General features: G+C 50.2%; 2 protein-coding genes across 4 annotated transcripts; one reads left to right on the top strand and one right to left on the bottom strand.

The window, feature by feature from the left end:
* Nucleotides 1-996: 996 nt before the first annotated feature.
* Nucleotides 997-5619, top strand: NPPC (natriuretic peptide C). The gene is made up of 3 exons (XM_037407526.1): nt 997-1205; nt 2745-3054; nt 4205-5619. The coding sequence occupies exons 1-2, from the start codon at nt 1113-1115 to the stop codon at nt 3039-3041; spliced, it is 390 nt and encodes a 129-aa protein (XP_037263423.1). The 5' UTR covers nt 997-1112; the 3' UTR covers nt 3042-3054; nt 4205-5619.
* Nucleotides 4651-23548, bottom strand: COPS7B (COP9 signalosome subunit 7B). 3 transcript variants are annotated; one of them, XM_037407522.1, is made up of 7 exons: nt 23442-23548; nt 21176-21351; nt 19885-19960; nt 18243-18331; nt 17475-17677; nt 16157-16262; nt 4651-9062 (listed from the first exon to the last, which is right to left on the bottom strand). In XM_037407522.1, the coding sequence occupies exons 2-7, from the start codon at nt 21335-21337 to the stop codon at nt 9018-9020; spliced, it is 681 nt and encodes a 226-aa protein (XP_037263419.1). In that variant the 5' UTR covers nt 21338-21351; nt 23442-23548; the 3' UTR covers nt 4651-9017. The 3 variants fall into 3 exon arrangements, with proteins under 3 accessions (XP_037263419.1, XP_037263416.1, XP_037263420.1); XM_037407519.1 differs by lacking the exon at nt 4651-9062 and adding an exon at nt 13361-14725 and having other exon boundaries at nt 23442-23547; XM_037407523.1 differs by lacking the exons at nt 4651-9062; nt 19885-19960; nt 23442-23548 and adding an exon at nt 13361-14725 and having other exon boundaries at nt 21176-21258.
* Between the last annotated feature and the right edge of the window lie 165 nt (nt 23549-23713).

The following is a 23713-nucleotide window of genomic DNA, read 5'->3' as shown; positions in this document are numbered from 1 at the left end:
GCAACGGCACAAATCCTGCCCTCCTGCATGCTGAAGGGGAAGGAGGAGGGCAGGGGGAAGCCCCCACTGTGTCCCCAGAGTCTCTGCGAGCTGCTGGAGTTAATTCCAGGGTCACATCCTTCTCCCGCACCTTCCAGCTCTGGGAGCAGGTCAGAGGAGGCCAGGCTGCACAGCCCTGTGGTGGGTGGGTCAGCCCTTGGGGTCCTGTCCCCAGTAGGGACCCTGTGACACTGACTGTGCCCTCAGTCCTGCAGAGGACAACCTCAGGGTATGTGAAAAGTCCCATCTCCAGGGCCAGGGACACCATTCATCCCCCCCCGCAAGAACAGAGAGAGCAGGTCACCCCCTCCAAGCTGAGGGACCCACCTAGGTGCCCTCAAGCAGCACCACTGCCCCCTGCATCCTCCTGTGCCCCAACATCCCTGCCAGGGAGGGCAGTGACACCCCTCCTGCCAAGCAGGGACCTGGGAGAGAAGCTGAGGGACAGACAGCTTCTGATTTAACCCTGGATATGGAAAAAAAGTGCTTTTTGTGCCCATTCCTGTGTTTTGGGCTCTAACCTCCCCCCCCGGCGCCCCCCCACCCACCCCCACCCCCCCCAGCCTGCGACAGCCACCCCATGCTGGCCCGTGTTCTTCTGCGGGGGGTCACCAGGGAAGAGGAGGGAGCAGAGGGGCCGCGGGGCAGCAAGGCAAGGGGAGGGCAGACGGCTTGCAGGGGGGTCCAGGGGTGGCTGGGCAGTGGGGTGTGAAGCCAAATGCCCCCCGCTTTCCCTTTCTGCTCTCCGACTCCCTGAACTGGTTGCCTTGGGCTGATGTGTCATTTGTTCCTGCCAGGGGAGAGGGGACACCACCACCCCCCCTTTAAATTCCTGTTATTGTGGAGTGGGAGGCCGGGTTGGACCTGGTTGTTTAGATGACATCACCGAGCAGGTTGGGTTATAAAATGAATGAAGCAGAAAGCCCAAGTTCACTAGCTCGGCACTTCGCAGGCGGCAGGAGGGACCTCGGGGCTCCGCTCTGAACTTTGACTCCCATCGGTCCCGGCCTCTCCCCAGGGCTCCCCCCGGCTCCCCGCTGCCACCCGGCCCCCCTCTCGCTCGGCCTCGCAGGATGCAGATCTCACCCTTGCTGGCTGGTGGACTTTTACTTGCTCTGCTCTCCGTCAGGCTGGAGGCGAAGCCGGCGTCTCAGCTCCCACAGAAGGTACGGCTGGAGCTGCCCCCTGGCTCTTGCTTCTCTCCCCATCCCGCTGAGGGTCCTAACGGCACAGGGGGGAGACGTGGGGTGACTTTGGGGCAGCAGAGTCCGTGCGAAGTCCTCCTTCCCCATGGGCTTTTTGCTAGGGGCTAGGAGAACCCCCTGCTTCTCCAGGCTGTCCCAAGTGTGCGTGCCCTGGGGACATCAGCCCCGAATCAGGGGCTGGAGGGGGATGCTGTGTGCCCTGTACCCTGCGGGATCGGGGCTGAGGAGGGCATCAGTGGGCTCCCCGGTGTCACTGTGGGGGCCCCCTCTGTGGCGGGCACTGGGGCAGGGGAGCAGACCTGCAGTGGGGTGGGCAGCAGGTGCATGGCAGGCAGGGTGTGAGGCCAGAGCCCTCCGGGCAGCCCTGCCCAAACAGGTCAGGCAGGGGCACACGGGGTGTCCCCACATGGGGGTGCCCCAGGGAGCTTGGTGTCCCTCGATGCTGAGGAGGAGGGATGTACCAGAGGCCACCGACACTGGGTGGCACTGCCCCGTGGGCTGGGCACAGAGATGGGGACAGCGGCTGAGGGGTGCTCCAGGACAGTGGTGGAACAGAACTGTGGGTGTCCCTGTAAGGAACCAGGGTGCAGGCTGCAGAGAAAGGGGTGATACGGGGGGGGGGGGGGGGGGGGGGGGAGGGGAGGTGAATGGGGGTGAGCAATCCCAGAGCTTGGTGGGCAGCAGCCTCCAGCAGGGAGACAGGGAGCCTGGGAGATGGGGGGCAGTAAGGAAGGGGTTGTGCCCCCCATAATTGTGGATCAGAACAGGAGGAGTGGGGGGACCCAGAGAACATTAACTAGGGGAAGGGACAGCGGGGAAGGGGAGCCCTGGTCTCCCCACTGCTGCTGGGGACATTCTGCAAGGCAGGGGCACAGGAAGAGCTGCTCAGAGTAGTGACACCCCTCCGGAGCTGGGCTGGGGGGCAGGAACACACACACACACACATGCACCCCGCGTAATCTGAAGGGGCCAGAAAGCTGGCAGGGGACACAGTGACCAAAGGGGCCTGAAAGCTGGCAGGGTCACCGTGTCCCCTGTCAGCCTTCAGGCCCCTTCACATTACAGGGGGGGGGGGGCGTGTAGTGACAGCAGCATGGGGGGAGGGGGTGCACCACCACTAGCCATTTTTGAGGGGGATGCAGTGATCCCAGCCGGGGGGGGGGGGGGGGGGGGGCGGACACACAGTGACCAGGGCAGTGCTGGGGACCAGGGAACTTGGAAAGGCACCGCGGTGGGGTGGGGTGGGGGGATGCTCTGACCCCAGGGCAGGGACCATGGATTTGAGGAGGGGGGAGGATGCCCTGGGCACAGCCGCGGAGTGATGGTCTACACTGCTGGGGGGGGGGGGGGGGGGCGGTGCGGACAGACCGCTGCCCTGGGTGCGCAGCGCAGAGGGGTGCATCCACCCCGCTGCGAGTCCCTAGCGGGGATGTCCCCAGCCGCGGGGCGGGGGCGGGGGGGCCCCAAGCGGCGGCGGCGCTCTGACCCTCTCCCCCCCAGGCCTCCCGCGGCTCGGCAGCGGCGGCGGCGGCGGGTCCGCCCGAGGCGGCGGAGCGGGAGAAGGAGCGGGACAAGGAGCGCAGCGGCAGCGGCAGCAGCGGCGGCGGCGGCGGCGGGCCGGGCCCGCGGGAGGCGCGGGAGGCGCGGGCCGAGACGCGGCCGCGGGCGGGCTGGGCGCGGCTGCTGCAGGACCCGCCGGGCCGCCGCCACAAGGGGCTGCACAAGAAGGGCCTGGGCAAGGGCTGCTTCGGCCTCAAGCTGGACCGCATCGGCGCCATGAGCGGCCTCGGCTGCTGAGGGACCCCTGGCGGTGAGCGCGCGGCGGGGCGGGGCGCGGCGGGGCGGGGCGGGACGGGGCGGGGCGGGCCCCCGCAGCGCGCGAGGTGCCGGTGGGCGCTGCTGCGGGCGCTGAGCTCGCTGAGCCCGCTGCCAGCCGCGGCGGTGCTGGCGGGCACAGGGCGGGACCCCAGAGGCGGCCTTAACTGCACTCGCACCCCCCAGCAGCCCTCCCGCCGCTCGGCTGCCTCCCCTGCCTGCGCCTCTGTAGCAGGCCCGGGGACCCCCGGTCCATCGCCCCCGCAGCGAGCTACAGCCCTGGGCTCGGGGAGGGTGCAGCAGGGGCTCCGGTGCAGCCATACGTTCCCAGTCGCTCCCTGTGCTTGACAGACGCAGGTGACCTATGGATGTGCATGAAGAGGGCAGGGTACTTCTGTGATGGGAGCATGAGCGAGGAGCCTGTCTCAGACACACCCCAGTTCTCATTTAAGGAAAAACAGTACACAAGTTCCCCAGGTGTCTCCCAGTTGTGGTGAAAGCCAAGGGTAGCACTTTCCCAACTCCAGCTTTGCATCCGAGTGAGTTACGCGAAGCTGGGAGAAGTTCTTCCCACCATGCTCCATGGCTGCTGTGCTTGAAGGCGAGAGAAGCATCACATCCCCACAGTGACCGGTTTGGGAGAAACACAGCAGCTCCTGGCCTGGCCAGCTATCCCCGAGGGTGCCAGGGGGGGCTGAGGCACCACTCTGGCCAGGTCCCCGCCAGCAGGTCAGATGCAGATGAACTCACACCTCCATGGCCCTGCCCTGAAGGATGGGTGCTACCCCTCTGCTCCCTCATGTAGTGGCTCCCCAGTATTGCCAAGGAATCACCCAGCTCCGGGCTCTAAGAAGCACACGCACGCTGTGCAGCCAGCTTGCACCCATCCTCTCTCATTAAATTCTCATCAGGGGGCGAAAAAAAAAAAAAAAAAAAAAAAGATTTCTGCTAGACTTAAAGCCAGGAGGAGCAGCACACTTCCCTTGGCCTCTCCCCTAAACACTAAATAGCCAGAAAGCAAAAGGTGAGGGCTTCCGTTGCCTTCAGCATCCTGCGGCCCCACAACCAGGATTATTCTCACTTGGGACGGGTAAGCGGTGTTGTATGACAAGTACTAACAGGCACTCTGTTCTTGTTCCTTGCAGGGCTTTGAATCCATAGTCCATTTTCTCCTATCGTGGCCAGGCACGGCCATCCCCCAGGCAACGCCTAGAAGAGCAGAGACCCCCCGGAATGGACAAAAGATGTGGCTGTGTTTTTCTTTTTGGTACGAGGAGTCATGGCACCAGCTGTTTTGGTTTTGTTATTTTTTTAAAAAGTGCTCTCTATCTTATATATATTATATATACAAACACTCACCAAGACAAGGGACAGTGCTTTTCCAAAAGACTGATGAAGCCAGCTGTATAACGTTGCTGTTTGTAAATTCATGTCATGCATAAATGTATTTATGTTGTAAAGCTATTTATATATTGTTTATAAAGAGATATTTATAAAAAAATTATTTATGTAACTAAATGAAAAGTCAAGCATTGTAACATTTTTTGTCCTAAGTAGTTGAAAAACTTTAAAAAAAAAATCATTCCATGTGGCATTTTGTAACCTGTCTTTATTTATCAAATTCACATACAATTTTAATGTCAGATTGACTGATTTTAACAGAGTTCAAGAAGAAGTTGTTCAGATGTTTTAGAAAAGTAAGGAGCAAGAAAAAGGCCAGCTGATATTTTAAGCTTTAATCCCATATGCAAAAGTAAACTTGTGCCCAATTCCATGATGCTCTGATGGACCAGATCCTGCCCAGCGCGGCGTGCAGCTGCAGAACCCAACTGAACTCCCTGCGAGCACATGGCCTCGGGCAGCTCATCTGTGCCCAGATCCTGAATGGTACCCGTGGAAATAAGCCCATCATGTTCAACAGCCTAGACATGGATTGATAGCAGCGAGACAAGAGCAGCATTTGGCCTAGACGCATTTTAACTGCTTCCAGCCTGCAGGTTTGGGTCCAAATTTCATCCTGTAACTATAGCTTTACCACTGGGCGCTGTACGGAGCTGCAGTCCCTGCTGACAGCAACAAAGAGACTGTGCTGGATCTGGCCCCCGGCTGTGCTGGTGGGAACAGAGCTTTATGCCAGAAGTGCTGTTATTCTAGGATCCAGCAGCTCCCTGAGTATCTTGTTGATACTCCCATTTGCCAAACCTTTGCTGCTAAGCTGTAAAGTCCCTTCCTCCAGCAGTGATTTATTTAACTGTGCCTGGGACAATACATAGACAGACCAAAATATACTGAGGGCTGCCTGGTAAGGATTCACGGACACAGCTGTTGCTACAGCTTCTTGCTATGTAAAGTGCATGAAATAAATTGTTAAAATGACTTGGAGCTCTAAAGGAAACAGCAAGCGAGGGGGTGGGGAGCACAGCAAACACGCAGACTCCTGGATGAAGGCTCTTTGGTCTCAATCTTCAAAGAGGCCTTAGAGAAAAACAGAGTGGCAGGCGCCCAGCCCAGCCGTGACAGGAGTCACAAATTATGCCCTGACCATTGTAGTGGGCTGGGGAACAACAACCATTATGTTCTGCAGGGCTCCAGTGCCTAGGACAGGGCAAAAACAAAGTCACCAAGACCTAGAAGCAAAGAGATCCTTTTCCGTAGCAACCACCAGGAAACCATAGAAACCTCCAGCCAGACTCTCCCCAGCTATTAGAGAACATTAGGTTTACAGAACGAGGGGATTTATCCAGACACCCGACAGCTCAATCATCTGGTTAGGAGCGTGCACATGACATTTCTAGCCTCATACGTGCAAAGCCTCAATCAGAGGCAGGTACCCACCTCACAATGTCCAGGGTCCAGCTGGATGGGGAGCAGCAGCTGACAGACCACACAAGATGTTGCCTGTGGGGAACCAACTCAAGACCCTGGGAGGAAGGGAGGCAGAACAGGTGGCTGGCAGCCTGGTGCCCTGCCTGAGGGTCAGCTATAGCCCTCCAGAGATGCCTGCAGGTAGTGACAACCCACTGTCAGGGCTCAGCAAGGCAAGTACAACACTTCTGAAGGCCACCCTACCAGCTCCATACATCCTTAGCGCAAAGGAGAGACTGTAACAGGAGCTCCTAAAGAGATGCTCATCAGAGGGGACTGTCCACTGCCACCCAGCAAACCTACGGGACAATAAGGAATCACTTGCTGTTCAGACCTCGCGCACCAGGTCTGAACAGTGGTATAAGAAGGTGGTAGTGCAGGTCCGCCTCAGGGTCCTCAAGCATGAAGCCAGAGCACTGACCACAACAGAGTACCAGGTGGGGACCAACGTGGGGCCAATTCCCCTTCCAGTTTTGGCTTTTTGCTGCAAAGCCAGAGCTGGAACGAAACCATCTGCATAGTGACAGAGGGGCTCTCCTCAACAGAGCAGAGGGAACTCGGTCTCAGGGACTCAATCCACAAAATTCGACCACCTAAGTGGGGCAGAACCTGAGGTCAGGTTGGGGCAAATCCCAGAGATCACAGCCTGGGGTTGCATACTGTCTCGATTCCCATTTCTCCTCTGCAGCGTACTCCAAGGGGAGAAGCACAGCCCCGCAGCATGGATTCCTTCCATCCACCAGGCTTCCTGGAAAAGAGCAAGCCCAAGGAAAAGGACAAAGCTGCACTGCAAAAGGACACTAGTTTGGCAGAAGGAAAGCGATCAGAGTGAGAGCTCCCTGTGCAGAAAGAGGGGATAACAGCTTGGCTCCTCGCTTTGCTGCTTTCGCTCTGACCAGGGATAAGTCACCCTGTCCCTCAGCATGCTGGTTTCCCACCAGCAGGATGGGAACATCGTGCCCATGTGGAGGGGGTGAGCCAATATGCAAGAGAGAAGGCAGAACTCAGGTGAAAGAGCACTTGGGAAAACTTCCAGATCCACTCAACCTTAGCACCCACATGGCACAGCCAGACCAGCGGGTCTGATGGGCAGAGAGTGGCACTGTGAGTAGAGGTCAGTTTTCAGAGCGCTGACAAGCACCTTCCTCGGTTCTGTGGGCAGGCCAGAATAGGAAATGGAAACGGCTCATTAGAGCACAGCAAGCACCTGGAAAGGCCACAATTGGGTCTCCCTGACAGTGGCTCAGCAGGAAACAAAGCCAGCAGGAAAGAGAGGGGCCACAGGAATCTAATTAAGAGGGGAGGAGGCATCAAGTGCAGCAGAAACAAATCGATCTCACATCACTGCTTCCTTTGTGGGTCAGCTAGGTCAAATCCTCAAGACATCCAGCAAAAGGATCGAGGGCCAGCACTGGAAAACTCCCTTGCCACGTCCCAGCCAGACAGCATAACTGAACAGCGAGAGCTGTCCTGGATGCAAGCTGCAGCCTCAGGGGGGTGGCACCTGGTGTCTCAGCAGCAGGCTCAGAGAACGGCATTGAGCAGAGGTGTGTGCATACACCTGGAAGTGAGGGTGGCAGGAGTCTTAAGCTCCTCTGCCCACACCAAGGTCAAACTAGCACCCACGGGACCTACACATTTACTGTGCTACCAGCTGAACCAGCAGTAGCCACATTCAGCTTCCAAGTGGGAGCACTTGCGACATGACAGAGGAACAGCCTCAATTTCTCTTCTCCAGGAGCTATTCCTAGCATGACATGAGCCACAGGCCTCCGGCCTGAAAAAGCATGCTGCTCCCTAGCGAAAAAGGGTAAGAGCTTTCTCCTGTGGTCTTGTACAAGTGCCTTGTAAAGCCCAAACAGGCCGGAGCAGACCTTGGGAGCTCCCACAACAGGGACACAATTGTCCTCTGACATGTGGGAAATCAGTTCTGTACCCCCAGCCCACATTGCATGTTTTTCCCTGGTACCATTAATGCAACTTTTCCAAGGTATTTATTGCTGAAGGGTTACAAAGCCCAGCTCAGGTGACAGCAAATCCCAAACCAATGAAGAAAAAGAAAAGCCTATAGCCCCAGAGCAGGAAAGCATTGGAATTTTCCAGCTGGAAAAGGACTTGAGGCACTGAGCAGGGACTGCCGTGGGCAGCAACACACATGCCCCTGCCACTTGCTCTAGGACTTCTCCAAGCATGGGCTGCTTTCCTCAGAACACAGGAAAACAAAGGGAAAGGATCACAGGGCAGCTTCCAGAGGGAGCCTGCACTTGACACAAGTGTTAGTCAAAAACAAGAAGGGAATTGAATTCAGTCCCCTTCCTGTCAGTCAGCAACTAACCTTGTCAGAAGGGATGGCAGCACTAACTGAATCAGGCAATTCATTAGGTTGGGGCACACAGCAAAAGCCTACGCTCTCTGGAGCAGAACTACAGTGAAAATCCAGGGTAATGAGTTGCAAACTGCTTTTGTAAATGACACCTCTGCAGTGACTCTGGCAGGCTGGGAAAAGAACTAATAGGAAAATCATTAGGTAGCATCCCTTTGATATTGTTGAAAACGGCACAGGCTATTTTTCCTGCCCCCTCCATAATTAACCTGGCATATTACCCATAATACTCCAGGCTGATATTCCCACAGTGGACCACCTCATCTGCATCAGGGAAAAGAAGAGTATATGGTACACAGGAGAAAGATGACTTCTAGAAAAACTTGAAAGCTTTAAGATTCCCCTCCTCCCATACATACGCATCTTCAATTCCATCATCAAGGAACCTCTGCCCAGCCAGGAGACCAAAGCACTTTACAAACCTGTCGCAAAGTCAGCATGGAAGAGAGAGGCTGTCTTGGGAAATGCAGCTGCAGAGGAGCTGATTTGCCCAAAGTTGCTTTCTGCAACAGCAGAAGCTGCAATAGGACACAGCTCCGTGCTTCGCCCCTTATTTACAACATTGTCCTTGATTTCCATTACGCTAAACCAGGCAACAGCCTGTGCCTCCCTAGATGCAGAACAGCTCTGAGGAGCAATGCCTACCCACCTGGTTTGTCTGCCAGCAAGGAGAGGTGTCATCTCACAGTCATGATGTAAAAGGTATAGCATCACAGCTGGCAGGTGATCCTGCAGGAACTGGTGCTCTCTAACAGCTGTGAAGGTGACAATGAAACACCAAGACATTACTGATTGCATTGCGTCAGCACAAACCAGCCTTAGGACTGTGCTGATCATGAGACAGCAACGGAAACATCAGGGCTGGTAAGGTAAACAGCATCTTCAGAAAGTCTGGAGGGCTATACAACACTACTTCCAAACCTCATACCCGTGAAGATACAGCCCTATGGTCAGACAAGCTCAAAATACTCACAAAAAGGCTGATCTCTGATGGAGCAAGGCCTCACTCTTCTGGAAACACAGAGGTATCACGTGTGCATGAGCTCTTCAAAAATGCCCTAATGATACACAAACTCACAAGCCTCTATAGGAGACCTGAAGCTGTGCAGGGACACCCTATCTTCTACTAAAATTACACCAAGCAAGGATTACTGGCACAAATTCTTTTGCGCGCTATGTGGACACACGCATTTCAGGACCATTTAAGGACCTTATGGCAATCCCATTACCTGTAAGAATTTCCAGCGTATACGTTCATTTGCTAGAGCAGGGACATCTTTTCTTGATAAGAAAAAGCCATGGTCACAGCTATCATACTCACGCAACCTGCAGGGCATCTCACGAGGTCTACACACTATGGGAAAAAAGAAACGTGTGTGCCTGTGTATTTGGAGACAGGGAGCAAAGTGCTGCTCTGCCTAATCCTTTGCCTGGTTCACTAACCAGAGATGGGGGCATCACAGTGCCACTGAGAAGTGCAGCCTAGGCAAGGGGGTAAGTATGCACTCTTTTTACAGCACACCTCTCTTACCTCTGGTAGCTCTGTGGTAGGGCCAAACTTGATGAAATATCAGCAAAATGTCAACACTCCCTGAGAGACACCGACCTTTGCCATGGAGCAGAGTGAAACAACGACATATTTCTAAAAACTCTGCCGAGAAATTCAATCAGTCTGTCCGGTTAAAATTCCATAATAAAAATATAAGGTTGAGGTTACAAGTTGGAACTGAGATCACTTTAAATTTTAATGTACCTTTCTTGATGCCCCTGGGTTACGCTCTCTCAGATTACACAAAAATAAGCTAGACAGTTTAAGGTTTTGGTTCCCTGGCGTTAGGTCAGCTGCTATAGAGGACTTGGTTGGGGGGGAACCAACAGAAAACTTTGTATGGTACTAGATGCCAGATATCTGGCTAGCTGGGTCTATACAGTTGTGGGGCAGGTTCTTTAATTTCTCCATTTCCCCATTACTCAGAATAATAAAGAGCAGGTTGTTGCTCTCCATTGCAAAGTTTGCAATAGGCCTACAAATGCATAAGCTTTTTTGTTTATTTGACCCCAGCAGGAAGTAGGCTTTATGTCATTTTCAAAATCAGAGGCCTCTCTGAACAGCTTAGATGCACTCATGTAAACCTGTACAGAACTGAAAGTTTAGGAAAAGTCTGATTTACCCATACGATTTGTTACGTTCTAATACCGCTATCAAAATTGATGGCACTCTCCCTTCTGCCTCCCCTGCAACAAGTCCAACTTCCTTTTTGCCCACGTGGACCAAGGCATTTTCCCCTCACAGGATAATCAGAACACTAAAAGCAAAACCAAAAACACCCACAGGGTTCTGTATCATTTTCCATTCTTCCAGGAACAGAAAGCTATTCAGCAAAATGCACTTTGCAGGGCTGGTGGAAAAATGGCCATCTCTTACCACCGCTCTCTTCTATGGGAACAAAAGCTTCACTTTCCCCAGCTCTGCTGGTCCTACTCCTGTACATGATTCACAGAGAGAGACCTGCAAGCCTGCGTGCAGCTCCACAAGCACCCGTGGGACTTCAGAAGGCTGCACAAGACTGACTGCAGGACAGGTCTCTAATCTGAACACAGAAAGGTCTGTCAGCATCACTGACTTTCCCTCCTGCTTTCAACAGAAGACTAAGCTAGCGCTCAACTTAATTAAGGTGGTGAGGAGGGAAGCAAAAGAACAATAGATTTCAAGCCAAAACTTTTTTTTCTGTAAGACTGACATCAACATTGCTTTACCATGTTCCAGAATTGCCTGATGTTAGCTGGTATCAACTGAGTCACAGCAGGAATGCCAGGGACATTTGTTAGTATGAGGCACAGCTTTAGGGCTAGGGCAGTCTACCAGCACTGCAATCAGCTGAGATCCTCTTCCATTTTCCAGCTCAGTGCTCAATTCCATATTAAACAAGCACTAGTACAAGTGGAGCTGCAGAACACGAAGCTAGACAATAAAGCCCTGAAGAGCAGGGGGAAGGCAGCTCCATCTACTTTGTCTCCCTCCGGGTGGAGGAAGCAAACAGAAGTTCAATAGCTCAAACTGTCCTGCTGCAATCTTGAAGTGAGCTGCAGCTGGAGCAGCCCATTGCTGCCATAAAACAAAGTAGGACAGGATGCGCTCCCCACATCAGGGAGCAGTGTCCAGCAGCGCTCACACAAGCTGTGTTAGCTGCCTCCAGCAGGCACATGCAATACATGGGAGTCTGCATTAAATCTACCTCTGCTTTTGCCTCCCTCTCGTCCCCATAGCACAATTAAGATCCCCAGGCACTCCCCACTCAAAACCACCTGCAATTCAGCTCCCATCAGCCCCTAATTCGCACAACTCTGCTCCGAGCTGCTGCCCTCCCTGTAGTCACAGGAAGCCAATGCAGTCTTTATCTGTTGTCCTTCTCGAAAGGCGTATCACCTCCTGCATCCTTCCCTGTTAACAACTATGCCTTCTGCTTCATTCCTGGAATAGCTTCTAACTCTTTCCTTCAAGCCAGATTCATTAACCAGCTGCTGCAGAGCTGTTTGCCTCCCCCAGGTACTCTGTGCATGTCATTTGTTAATGACTCATCTCAGCCTGGGCTCATTGCAAAGACGCCCCCCTCCTTTTGCGGCACCAAGCACGTCGCTGGCACACCAGGAAAGCCAAATACAAACAGCTCAGTTCCCTCCAATACCCCATTCCCTTCCCTGTCCTCTACCGCCATCAAACATGGGACAGCTCTTTATTCAAAGTGCTATTTCCTCCCGTGCTTCTTTGCTGATCAAAGGCAATGTGTACCGAAGCATGAATAAGATCTTCACCCCCAGCCAAGCTCTGAGAACAGCAAAAACCTAAGAACAAACCCGAAAACTTCCAACACACTAAAGAAGCTTCAGCAAACTAATGTGACTCCTGTAACTGGCAGGGAATAAACACCAAGGATGCCAAATTCACATCTATTTCCCCAGCAGACCGTGGCTTGCCGAGCAGCTAAAACAGTTTCCAAAGGCATTTGTATTCCTCCTGCCTCTTTGCAGGACTGATATTAAAAATGGGAAGGCAAGAAAACAGCTAGTGAGAACCACAGAATCTCTCCTCACTAGTCAAATCTAGCGAGGAACTGGATGACCAGTACACTGCAGCTATCCACACAGAAAGCCAGAAACACTCAGTCCGCTTCTGTCACACAGATCTATTAGACGTGGGTACACAAAGTCCACGTACACCTCCCGAGAAGCTGTCAGCTAAACACTGGGAGAAGCAAGTACTGAAGCTAGTACTGCCACTGCTTGGGAAACAGTTCCCTTGAGGTATAGGGGAAGGCTTCGTGTTCGGGAATTTTTTGGCTAGCATTTCTAGGGGAGAGAGCTGGCAAAGAATCAGGAATCAATAGGCTTGACCCAGAGGACGCTGGATGGGGGGTATTTAGATCCACCCCTCAAGATTAAAAGCTGGTGTGCCTGCACTGCAGGAGGAGAGGAATTTACTTTCACAAATGTACAACAAGCCCTGTGACTGAGGACTGAAAACACGCAGACGGCAATGAATTGTGGTAGCAGTAAGAGGAAGGCACGTGCGTTGCACAAGTAAGTGCCGGCAACAGCTGGCTCAGGACTGGAGCATTGTCACAGTACTCTGCTTAAACAGCTCCCCTGCCCACTCACAGAAAGCCCTTCTCTTTACAGCCCAGAGGGCAGTGAAATGCAGGGGCCAAACTACAAAGCAGCTCTCTGCTAGACCCAGAGGAAGGCACTGTCTGGCCTAAGACAGAGCACAACTACGAACCTTCCACAATCGGGCATCAAAGGTGTTTAGGCCCAGGGCACTGGGCTTAGCTACTGGCTTTGCCACAGATCCTTCTGCACAAATTTGGACAAAGATGAACTACTGACAAAATGCGAAGAGCACTTCCCTGCCTCCCAGAGGCACCAGGGAGATTAGTCAGGCCTGCCGTTGATTCTTGACATTACATTAGTAACGTCAAGAATCAAGTAAATGCTCAAGTGAACAAGTGCTGTTGGACTACAAGCCTAAACCAGCCTCAAAGCCAAGACTCCAGACTGTCATTAAATCAGCATTTTTAATTTTTTCTAAAATGTGCTTTTTTGTGAATTGTTGTTTCAATGCCAACCCCATCCTCCCCCTTAAAAAAACCCCACATCTTGCCAAACTGGGTGCAAATGACCTGAAGTTAATCTGTAACAAAATAAAAAACACAAAACAAAGGCTGAAATGCTTCAGAATCACAACAATGTACAAAAAAAGGGAGGAAAATACAACCTGAAAGTGTTCAAAATTCAGAAAGACTAGTCAAGTCCATTGCTTCAGCAAGGGGATGCTGCTGCGACCCTTGCCAGTGGGTCCTGGGCCACCAGCCTGCCACGATGTTAAATGGGCTCTTCTCCCATGCAGACCACTGTCGCTAGCATCCAAGGAAGAGTGAATGTGTTCCCCTTTGAAGGTATCGGTGGGGGAAACAACTCACAGGCAGCTCTGGGAGGTCACATGACATTCAGAAGAAACAGTTTCTGGTATACCCCTAACCACCTGCAAGAAGGAAGGCTTGAAAGAGCAGCCTGCTTCCTCCTTATTGTACTGATGCCTCAGAGATGCAGAGCAGTGCTTTAAATCTGTGAGAGATTAAAGGGCTTAGTAAGGGCAGTAAACAGACAGTTAAGTAAACAGCCCAGCACTGGATCTCATCTTCACAGAGCGAGGTAGTGTGAACTTCACCCCAGTTTAAAATAGACAGGGGTAGTGGAAAGGCTGAAGACTTCCATGTAAAGCAGCTCCTGGCCTAGAAACCTTTCTGCACTCCCTTTGGGAATGAAAATATCTGTGTTGATGGCTTTCTCACTCCCAGCCTGGCTTTGGTAGCCACACTTCAACCCTGGGATTCAGACACTGGCTACAGAAGTTCTCCCAAGATCTGACTTACTACAGCAGCTTCCTCAAGGTTAAGCAGCAATGAGACTGGCTGGGAGGGAGAAAAACTGTCCACAGATTTTTTTTTTCCCTGTCCCTTTTGGTTAGTCCCTCTCTTTAGAAGTTCCTCTTTACAGGACCAGAACAGGGACACCCTGGAAATTAATAGGGCTGCACAGTGTAACTTAGCCAGGTGCTGCTAACTGGGAGCTGTATTCAAACGGGGCTTTTATTTGCCAGCCTGGAAGGGACTGGCCCAGAACCCACTGAAAAAGGAGACGCAGGCCCTTTTTTGCTCCTCCTGTTGTCATTCCTAGCTGAATGACATTTAGATGGTATGTTCTAGTGACGGCTGGAGACCAGCCCTTTGACTTTGGACATCTTCTTTGTGGGCTGCCTTTGTTCTGTGTGTGGAGGGCACTCTCGCTCTACCAGCTGCTGTTCCATCTCCTGTGCCGACGACGAGGCTGTAGCTTTTAATGTTTTCTTTATGTTTGTGACCTGGCCAAGAAGAGACAGTGAATCAGCATCTGCTTCTTCCTCCCCTCGCAGCAGAAACTCTGTTCATAAACATATTGAAAAACCTCTGAAGTGTAGAGTGGAGATTATAAAATAAACTCTCCCACCAGAAACATGCTCTGCACTTGAGTTTATTAAAGGTAATGTTTCATTCTCACTTACAGCTAGAGTTGTTAACATTTCCAGTCTGAGTCCAATATAGAATAACAAGAGATTACTTTTTATTGTCTAAGAGAGAACGGCACAATATTATACCATCTTTCTCGCTGGCTGGAGGGACCTACTACTGCCTTGGTGCAGAAGGCAGCCATCCTACCACGCTGTTGGCTAGAAGCATGAAGGACAAAGGAGACCGTGAAAGAAACAGACCTAACACTTAGGACAGCACTTGAAAAGGGAAAATTCCATTAGGCCTAGCTGCCTGTCTGAGCCACGGATACTTCCTAGAAGTAGGAACAGAAGTTTGTTTTGTGGGAGGCAGCAGTAGTGCTTCTGCTACTCTGGCTGAAAAGGAGAGATATAGCACCAGGCATCACACACTGTCCCCTGGAACCCTGTAGGGCTCACCAGAAATACAATGAGCAAACTTTAAAACACTCCACAGGCCAAAACAAGTTGGAGAGTCAGGTGTGCCAACTCCAGGCCAAAGGCATCTGGCAAACCAAATGTGCTATGGATACCAATCAAGCCGCCAAGCATATGCTGCTTCAGAAGGCAAACGTAAACCTGCAGGGATGCAGCACTCTGCAAGAAATAAACCCTGAGCGAGTGTCTCGGGAGGCCCATTTTCACCTTTACAGCTGCACCAGCCAAGAGCCGGTCTCACAACTACACACACCTCCGCGGAGCTCAAATCGCGTGCCTGTGCTGCCCCCTACCGCCCAGCTGCGCACGGGACAGGGGCAGGAGCGCTCCCAGGCCACGGGGCCGAGCGTGTGACCCTGCAAAAGGCAGCTAGCTGCTGAGGGCACTTTTTGCAAAAGCAGTGAGACTCGTGAGGTTTTTGTTAATTACACTTTCAGGTTTAGAACCAAGAGAACCATTTTTCCCTTCCTTCCTGCCTTGTACAAAAATAACAGAACTGCCTCAAAGCTCTCTGTTAAAAGCACACTTTTCCTAACAAATCAATTCAGGAAACCATAGCTAGTGCAGTCACCTAGCCTATATTTATAAAAATTTATAAAGAAAAGTTCCAGCCTGCTCAGAGCGGGCAAATTTGATATTTGTGGTGTTACTAACACAGGGAAGCAGATAGGTCTTCTTCCTACCTCAAACCAGCACATCTGATATGCATGATTGCTAGCCTACTTCAGAGAAGCCATGACCATTAACCAGATGTTACCAAGTTATTTTCTTCAATAAACAAACATTTATCAAAAAGCATAGCGCTGTCTGAAGTGACTCTGTACCCACCTCCATCTCTACCTGCTGCTGAGTTCGGTGATGATTCTCTTTGTATTGGTTGGCTCTAAGTACTTGCTGCTCAATTCCTAAAAGAACTGCTTCACAACCATCACACCTGCAAGACACAAACAACGTCCAACAGTGTTTATGAGTTCTCTCTGGAGCAGCTCAATCAGGCAATCTGAAAAGTCACGCTCAACTAAAAGTTTAGATTATTAAATTATACCTCCTACTTAGAGTTCCAAAAAGCTGGCAAGAAAAAGCTTTGCTGCTTACTTGATGTATTTCACAGCATTCTTTACAGAGTCCATGTGACTTTTACCATCAAAAAGTGCAGGTTCAATGCGCTTTAGACTTCCTTTTCAGTTAGAATTACTGCTTAAACAGGGATACAACACATTCTTCAGGAGTAACATTTTAAAATTGAAGAAAGAAGTCATATCGAGATAATCCTCCTGCCTGTTAAGTGTTCAAAAGACAAGAGCACTCAACACAGAACTTGTAACTGGAGGGGATGGAAAGGGAATTGGCAGTGGGTTCATTGTTACCTTGCAAACAATGCTGAAAGGTCCTGGAAGCTGCCAGAGCCATGCCACCATGACAGGATTGAGAAAGCTGGAGTAAAGAAGCAAAAAACCTGCCCCCACCTCAGATCAACATATTTGCCCAGCAGTTTAATTACTTTTCATGCACTCATTACCATAGCAACTAGGAAGCAATTCCCAGTCAGCTCAGAACCTGCCACAGGCTCCAGGGAATTTCTCTGGGTGGGAAGGGAATCCTACAAAGATGAGAAGCAGCTTCCTGGCAAAAGTACAAAAAGATAGTACCACACTCCCAATATGGCTGCATATAGACCACATTTATAGGAACAAAAAGAAGGCAAACAAAGGCATCTGAAACTTCAGCCGTGAAGTGGCAGCCCCTCCAAAGAACTGTGATTCTCTAGAATTTGCCCGTGCAGCTCTCATCACAGTGAGAAAGGCTGAAAAGTAATGGATAGTTCTGTGGTTCTTTATCAAGTGTAACAGCAGAAGGACCACGAGTCCAGTTTGGCACATCTGTTTAAAAAGGCCTTGACCCTTCACTGGAGTTCTGTCATGTAAAAGCTATAGTGAGAGCAGAATCTCAAGACTTAGTATAGTTTGGCTTGATACATAACACAAATGGAATTGTAGATGGGATCTTGCAAAACTTGCCCAATAGACTCCTCCTCCTGATAAATTGAACATGGTGAAATTGAACCAGCACTTGAAACTTTGAGGAATAAGAAAAACACAGGACTAGCTATGTACAAGGAACAAGCAAGGTGGAGAGACTGCCTCACCATTCCTGGAGTGTTTTGACAATATTGCTGATGTCCTTCTTCTGAATGTCTCTGCCGATACAAAAATCCACCTCTAGCACCTGGTTTCGTTGATCCAGCTTCCCTTGGATAATATCTGTATAAACTGCTTCAATAATTAAGTCTTCCAGCTCCCTCAAATTCCTCATATCCAGGTCCTTCAGCAACACAGAATAGGGAATGCACTAAAAACAGCAAGTCCAAGAATAAGTTAACAGTCCTAGGGCCAAAATGAACAGCTAAGTCTCAGAAGGTCAAGACCCAAATGTTTACTGTAGATTACACTTGAACCTCAAAGTACAGCCGTGACTGATCATGGCAGAAGGCAGAACAAACGTCTGCTACTGAGCTACGTAATACTCTGACACAACTCTGTTAATTCCTAAAGCTTTGGCACAACTCATTCTGGAGGAAAAAAGGTAATGGGATTGCAGAAGAAATTAAGAGTGTTGCTTAGTTTTCTCTAGAACAAAAAGTCAGCATTTTTAAGAATGATTCTTCAACTCCAGCAGTGAAACTCATCACACAAAGTTTCCCAGCACTTCCTGACCAATTTGTATGGCAGTTCAGACACCCCCAGATCTCATGAATGTCCCAAATGCAACACAAGAGAACACTATATTACTTTACTAATTGCAGGATTTTTTGTGAGTACTGATGCAGTCCAATACAACTTCAGAGGAGTTGATGCCATTTTCAGAAACAAAAACAAACAAAAAACCAACTGCTATCACACACAGTGTACTTTACCTTCATTCTGGAAGCCAGGCTTACAATCGTCAAGTGTTTCAGCTTGTTTTTTTGAGTCACTGTTAATTCAGGCAGGTTATCTTTGTTTGCTGTTAATGTTAAAAAGACAAGATTTAGGACTTTTCTTCAAGAATTACATAATCCAGGCTGCAGAACTTCAGCCTAGTTAAACTACACTAAACCCTGCAAGGCTGAACTTGTCCAGCTACTGTGGGTGCTGGTGAGCAGAAAGCGGCTGCCGCTGACAAATCAGCACACCCAGGGGGAGAGGGGAAAAGTTAAAAAACAAGCTGGCAATTCACTCTTCTCTGCTTCTTCAGTAATTCTGGTTTTGGAATTAGAACGGAATTCACATCTGCACACGTGGTGTCCTGCCAAAATAGTTGGTCGATGCTTTATTTCTACCACCAAGTCATTTTTATTTCATTAACAAGCTGAGAGAATAAAATCTTCCCCCTTCGCTGATCTGGTTGTAAATAAAGCTGGTTTTATTTCTCTGAAGAACTGCAGTATTTTGCCCTGAAAGTGTAAAGTACCAGGCTGAGGAAGAGAGGAGAAATTACTAATCTAGATGGCATCACTGTCATTGTATTATATCCATGTGCCTCATGAATATTTAAAAACAGAAAGGAAACTGGCGGCTTTCCAAAGCAAAGAAACTCTTTACAAGATCTGCTTTAATGGAAATTAGCATTTCAGGGCCACTCAAGTTCTCCCATCCATCCCACCTCATTCAGTGCTCTACATTTTGATTACTTCTCACACCTTTTTTTTTTCTTTACTAGAAAAGGAAGAATGAATTGCACTGTCACATGCTAGGACACAAGATCCATGCACAGCAAACACATCCTCTCATCAGTCACAGAATTCACAAGGCTCGTGTTGCTCCACAGCCACTGGAATTTCCAGTCCTCACACTTAGGATGTCACTTCTCCTTACAGGAACCGGATAGCTCATCCACCACAGTGACAGCCAGTACTATGACAGAATTATTTGTCACACTCTGCAATGGTCTGGGTTAGGCTGCTACCCACAAATGAAGCATTAAATTGTAGCAGAATGGAAGTATAAGCACCAGAGATAAAAGCACATCTCGACAGATACTAAGATGATTCACACCTAGTCCTTCTTAAGCTGTATAAAAGTCATTATTTCGATTTGTATTCTAGCTAAGAAATTCTTCATTTTGTTTCAGCAATGCCGTCACAGAATAAAAGGTTATCCCATAAACCTTATAGATTGTTATAAATAATGCAGAACAATTTTGTCTAGGTTTTCTGCAGCTTCCATAACCGGTATCATCTAAATTTCAAAACAGGTGTCTGAAATTGCATTCTGCAGAGGTAAGCAGCCTGCGAACATCAATGAATACCGCTACAGACCAATTCAATGCAGTGCTGCAGTCCAATCCAAACCAGTAAAACACCACAGTCTCTAGCCCCTCCTTCATGTCTTAGCAATTAAAAAGCACGTATGACCCACAGACACCCTGTGAACAATTCTCCTCCCAAGCAAATTCTGTTCTTGGACACTTTCACCCAGCCACACTACACCAGGTACCACAGAAAGCAAAGAACTGCCTCTTGCAATTCTAACGGGCAAGCCAGTCTCGTACTCTGCAGACAGGCGGCAGTCCCTTACCTACATAGTCTGGGTACGTTCCGTATGCAAACAGGTTCAGCAACTGGAAATAAGCAGCATTAGACCCTTCAGCAAGCTGGATGGGAAGAAAACAAAAGAAATTCCACGTAACACAGTAACAGCCAACACGACCCTGGTAGGCAACTTCTCCAGAGAACGTTTGAAGTCTACACAGGACAAGCAGTACCCAGAGAAGCAATTATGCCCCCATGTTAAAGAGCAGGACCCTTTCTAAGGCCTTACGAGTAGCAGCATATTTCAGCAGTTTTAGAGTCAAGATGATCCAGCCATTTCTATGCACCAGAACTTAGTTACAGTTTGGACTGTCAACTGCTTTGAACAGCACCTTAGGAGGTAAAAGAAAAAGGCAACTCAATTTCAGCTGACAACCTACAGGGCCAGCTCTTCTCACCATGTGACAAGCAAGCAGGCAATGGTGTTGGTCAGTTAAGCACCCTTGCTGTTAGTGGGAAAGCTAAGACAGCTTACCTGAAGAGCCACAAAAACTTCAAAGCAAAGCAAGCTAGAACATTTTAAGTTGAGTGCATTTGAAAGCAATAGCGCTTCTCTCACATGCAAACACTTCACTGGAACAACTGCAGCACCAAGCAGTGACTTTTATTGAGTGGGGGTTTTCTTAATACCATTTGCTGCACACAGATCCAGGAAAAAAACTTACTTGTGATTTGATGCTGAATAACCATAGAGGCATTTTTCAGCATGTCTAAGAGCCTGTTTGGAAAGCCAAACTTGCTGTACGCCACATTACCCCAGCTGCAGAGATACTCAACCTAGATTCCCTCATTGTAGTAGATGCAGGTGCTGGCGAGGCATTCTCAGTAAGAGCTCTGGAACTTACTTTCAACCTTAGTTTGAAATGGTTTGGATTTGGTTACTACCCAGGCCTGATACACTAGACATCTGTTCACAAAGACTTTTGGAGAGCACTGAAGTTATGCTTTCCAGGACAATGAAGAAGTAGAAAGGGATTTTTTCACTGCTGGCTGGCTAGGTGCCTTCTTAAAATTGTTACTGTGCTGCTGCCAGGTTTTTGCTGTATTAGCAATTGCATTAAGGTAGCAAAGCTTTATATAGGCATTTCTTAACATCTAATATATACAGGCAAAAGCAATGTCAATCTCTCATGCACAAACATCTCAGAACCAAGATAAGTCATGCCAGGCTTATTCCTGGCACAGAAATTTCCCACATGGGCTGTCTGTGGAAACTTCTGGGTATCCCTTATACTGGGAGTGCAAAAGGGGCATTAGGACAGAAACTCATCTCTTACCTCTTGTACATTTGTTAACTCCAAGAGCTCTCCAAAGACATAAACCCCAGGAGCCTCCAGCACTTGATTTATAAGGGCAGTCAGAGCAGAGCCACTTGTACCTTTGGCTAGTAAAATAAACTGCTCTAGAAGATTGCAGGATGGTTTCTGTTCTCCTGCCATTCTAGGTTTTCAATCTGTCAATAGAAGAACACAATTTTAATACATCCTTTCTCCTCTGCTGAATTCTGTCTGGCAGTGGATCAGAAGGTATGCTCAGCATAGTAACATTTCAGTGTCAGCAGAGCCAGGTCTTTCTTCAGCAGAGAGCGGGCCAGGAACCCAGCAGGTTCAACTGTTGATTTATCCGGGGAGCAAAAACAATTCACACAATATCTGAGCAAAACTTCTGCAGACTGTCTGGTCAGTTCCCTAAAAGGATCTAGCTACTCTTGCTAGTAGGAAAGTTTAGATTCCACACTGTTTTCAGACTTCTACTGAAGCTGCCAAATAATGCTAACTGCAAATATGTTTATTATTACGTCTGTTAGAGGCCAGCTAAGACTTCCTCCTTCCTCATTACATAGCTTCAAAACAGCAAATAACTTAATGTTCTGTGAAGAACTGATCCACCTTGTAGGCCCGTGCATGATACTTTTCGCTTTGATGCTGACTGTAGGTAAAGCCTGCGTACCTATTTCCTATTGCTTTCTGAGCCTAAAAGGCAAAAAGAACTGTGGCCTGTAAGCAGCTTACCAGCCTACTTTGTATAGTTAAACTGTTTTGGGTTAACTGGAAAGCTTAAGTGATAAAAATACTCTTTCTACAAAGGGCTCTATTTAAGTCTCTGTAAAGAGAGGTCTTTGTCTTCAGCTGCTGCCTGACATTTCTGGTGTGCATGTTGTCTCCCAGCACCAACATGTTGCTTTTGAAATGTAAACCGCTATTTATTGACAAGTCCAACAAAATAAGTTGCTTGTTTACAAACAACTAAGAAAAAACTTCTGAGGCCTATTATTCAAGACACTAAACAAATAACTTAGCAGATAAGGTTTTTTTGCATTGCGTTTGTATTGGACAATTATCAAATACAGCATGTAACCTTTGGTGAAGAAAACCAAGCACCAGAGAACTCATTCTGTGTGACCACTGGGACATCTGCCCTTGCAGGGGAAGTACAGTTACACAGGTGTTTGCACTGTTTTAATCAAATTAAGACTCGTGAAGGCAATGCAGCCAGCTTTCCTTATTAGTCAGATTCTAAAAATACACATTACTCCATTCCATTACACCTGCAGGTGCAAACGGTCTCGACCCGAGGAGGCAATCTTTTGCACTCCCCACGCAAAGATTTCCCAGCTCTCGGTGTAGCCTCTTTGGGATTCTTTTTATCAGAGGTACACACACAGCCGGACTGAATAGCACCTCAGTTTCGACTGAGAAATCCCTGCAATACAATAATGCTCAGTGTGGCTTCTTAATACATCTGAGGGTGCATCAGTACTGCTCTCCTCGCTCACAGATAAGGAACAGACACAGAGGACAGACAATATTCTCAGGAGAGCAAGTGAACTACTGCATTGGGAATGACATCCAGATTTCATGGTTCCCGAGTTGTTGTCCTCCCTCACAGGTAATCAAAGTACACCTGGTGTATGAGTACAGAAGACTGGCTGGCTTTCTCCATGCCCTGCTAGGAAAAAAAACACCAATTCTTTGTCCCTTTTTAAGGTTCAGACAAGCACGTTGCTATTGCAACCTGCCTGCACAGCCGTGTCACCGGGACTGCCTGGCCACCCCTCAACACAACCGCCTGGCCTTGGTGAGAGGTGACTGAAATACAAATGGGGGACACTTGAACGGAGCTTGCCCAAAGGCTACCAAAACCCACACACGGGGATAAGCTGGGCCTCTCCCCCCGGTCACGCCTTGCTGCGGCCCCTCTAAGGTACGCGAGGGGAGGCAGGCAGGCCCCGCGGGGGGGGGGCGCGCTGCGGATGCGGCCAGGCGCCCCGGCCCCACAGACCCCCGGCTGGACCCGCGGGCCCCGCCGGGCCGGCAGCCGTGTCCCAGCCAGGGGGCCGAGCCCCGCCGCAGGGGCCGATTTACCCGGGATCCCACCGCCGGGCCCCCTCGCCCCTCACCCGCCAGTCCCGGTCCCCGCTCGTTTCTCAGGGCTCGGGGAGCAGCACGCCCGGCAGCGCCGGGACGCGGCCGCGGAGCGGGGAAGGGAGAGAGTCGGTACGCGGAGGGGCGGGCGGGAGGCTGCTCCCTCCCCCGGCGTTACCTCTCCGCCTGGCCTCCGGTCCTGCCGCTCCCGGCGCCGTGCCCGCCGCGCCTCAGGCCGCCATGATGGCGGCGCCGGTGTCCCTCGCGCAGATCCTTCCCCCGGAACGCGCGGCCGCGCACGGAACGTTCCGGCCCCGGGTGGCCGCAAGGCTCGGGCACCGCGCCCGGCATCCCGCGGCAACCGGGCCGCCGTCCGCCCGCCCGCGGCGTAGGGGAGGCTGGCCGGGCCCCCCGGGGCCGGTCCCGGCACGCTGGGCGTGCTGGCGGCAG

This window comes from Falco rusticolus, chromosome 13 (assembly GCF_015220075.1).
Source record: "Falco rusticolus isolate bFalRus1 chromosome 13, bFalRus1.pri, whole genome shotgun sequence".
Classification (NCBI taxonomy): domain Eukaryota; kingdom Metazoa; phylum Chordata; class Aves; order Falconiformes; family Falconidae; genus Falco; species Falco rusticolus.
This window is presented reverse-complemented; position numbering and strand designations above follow the sequence as displayed.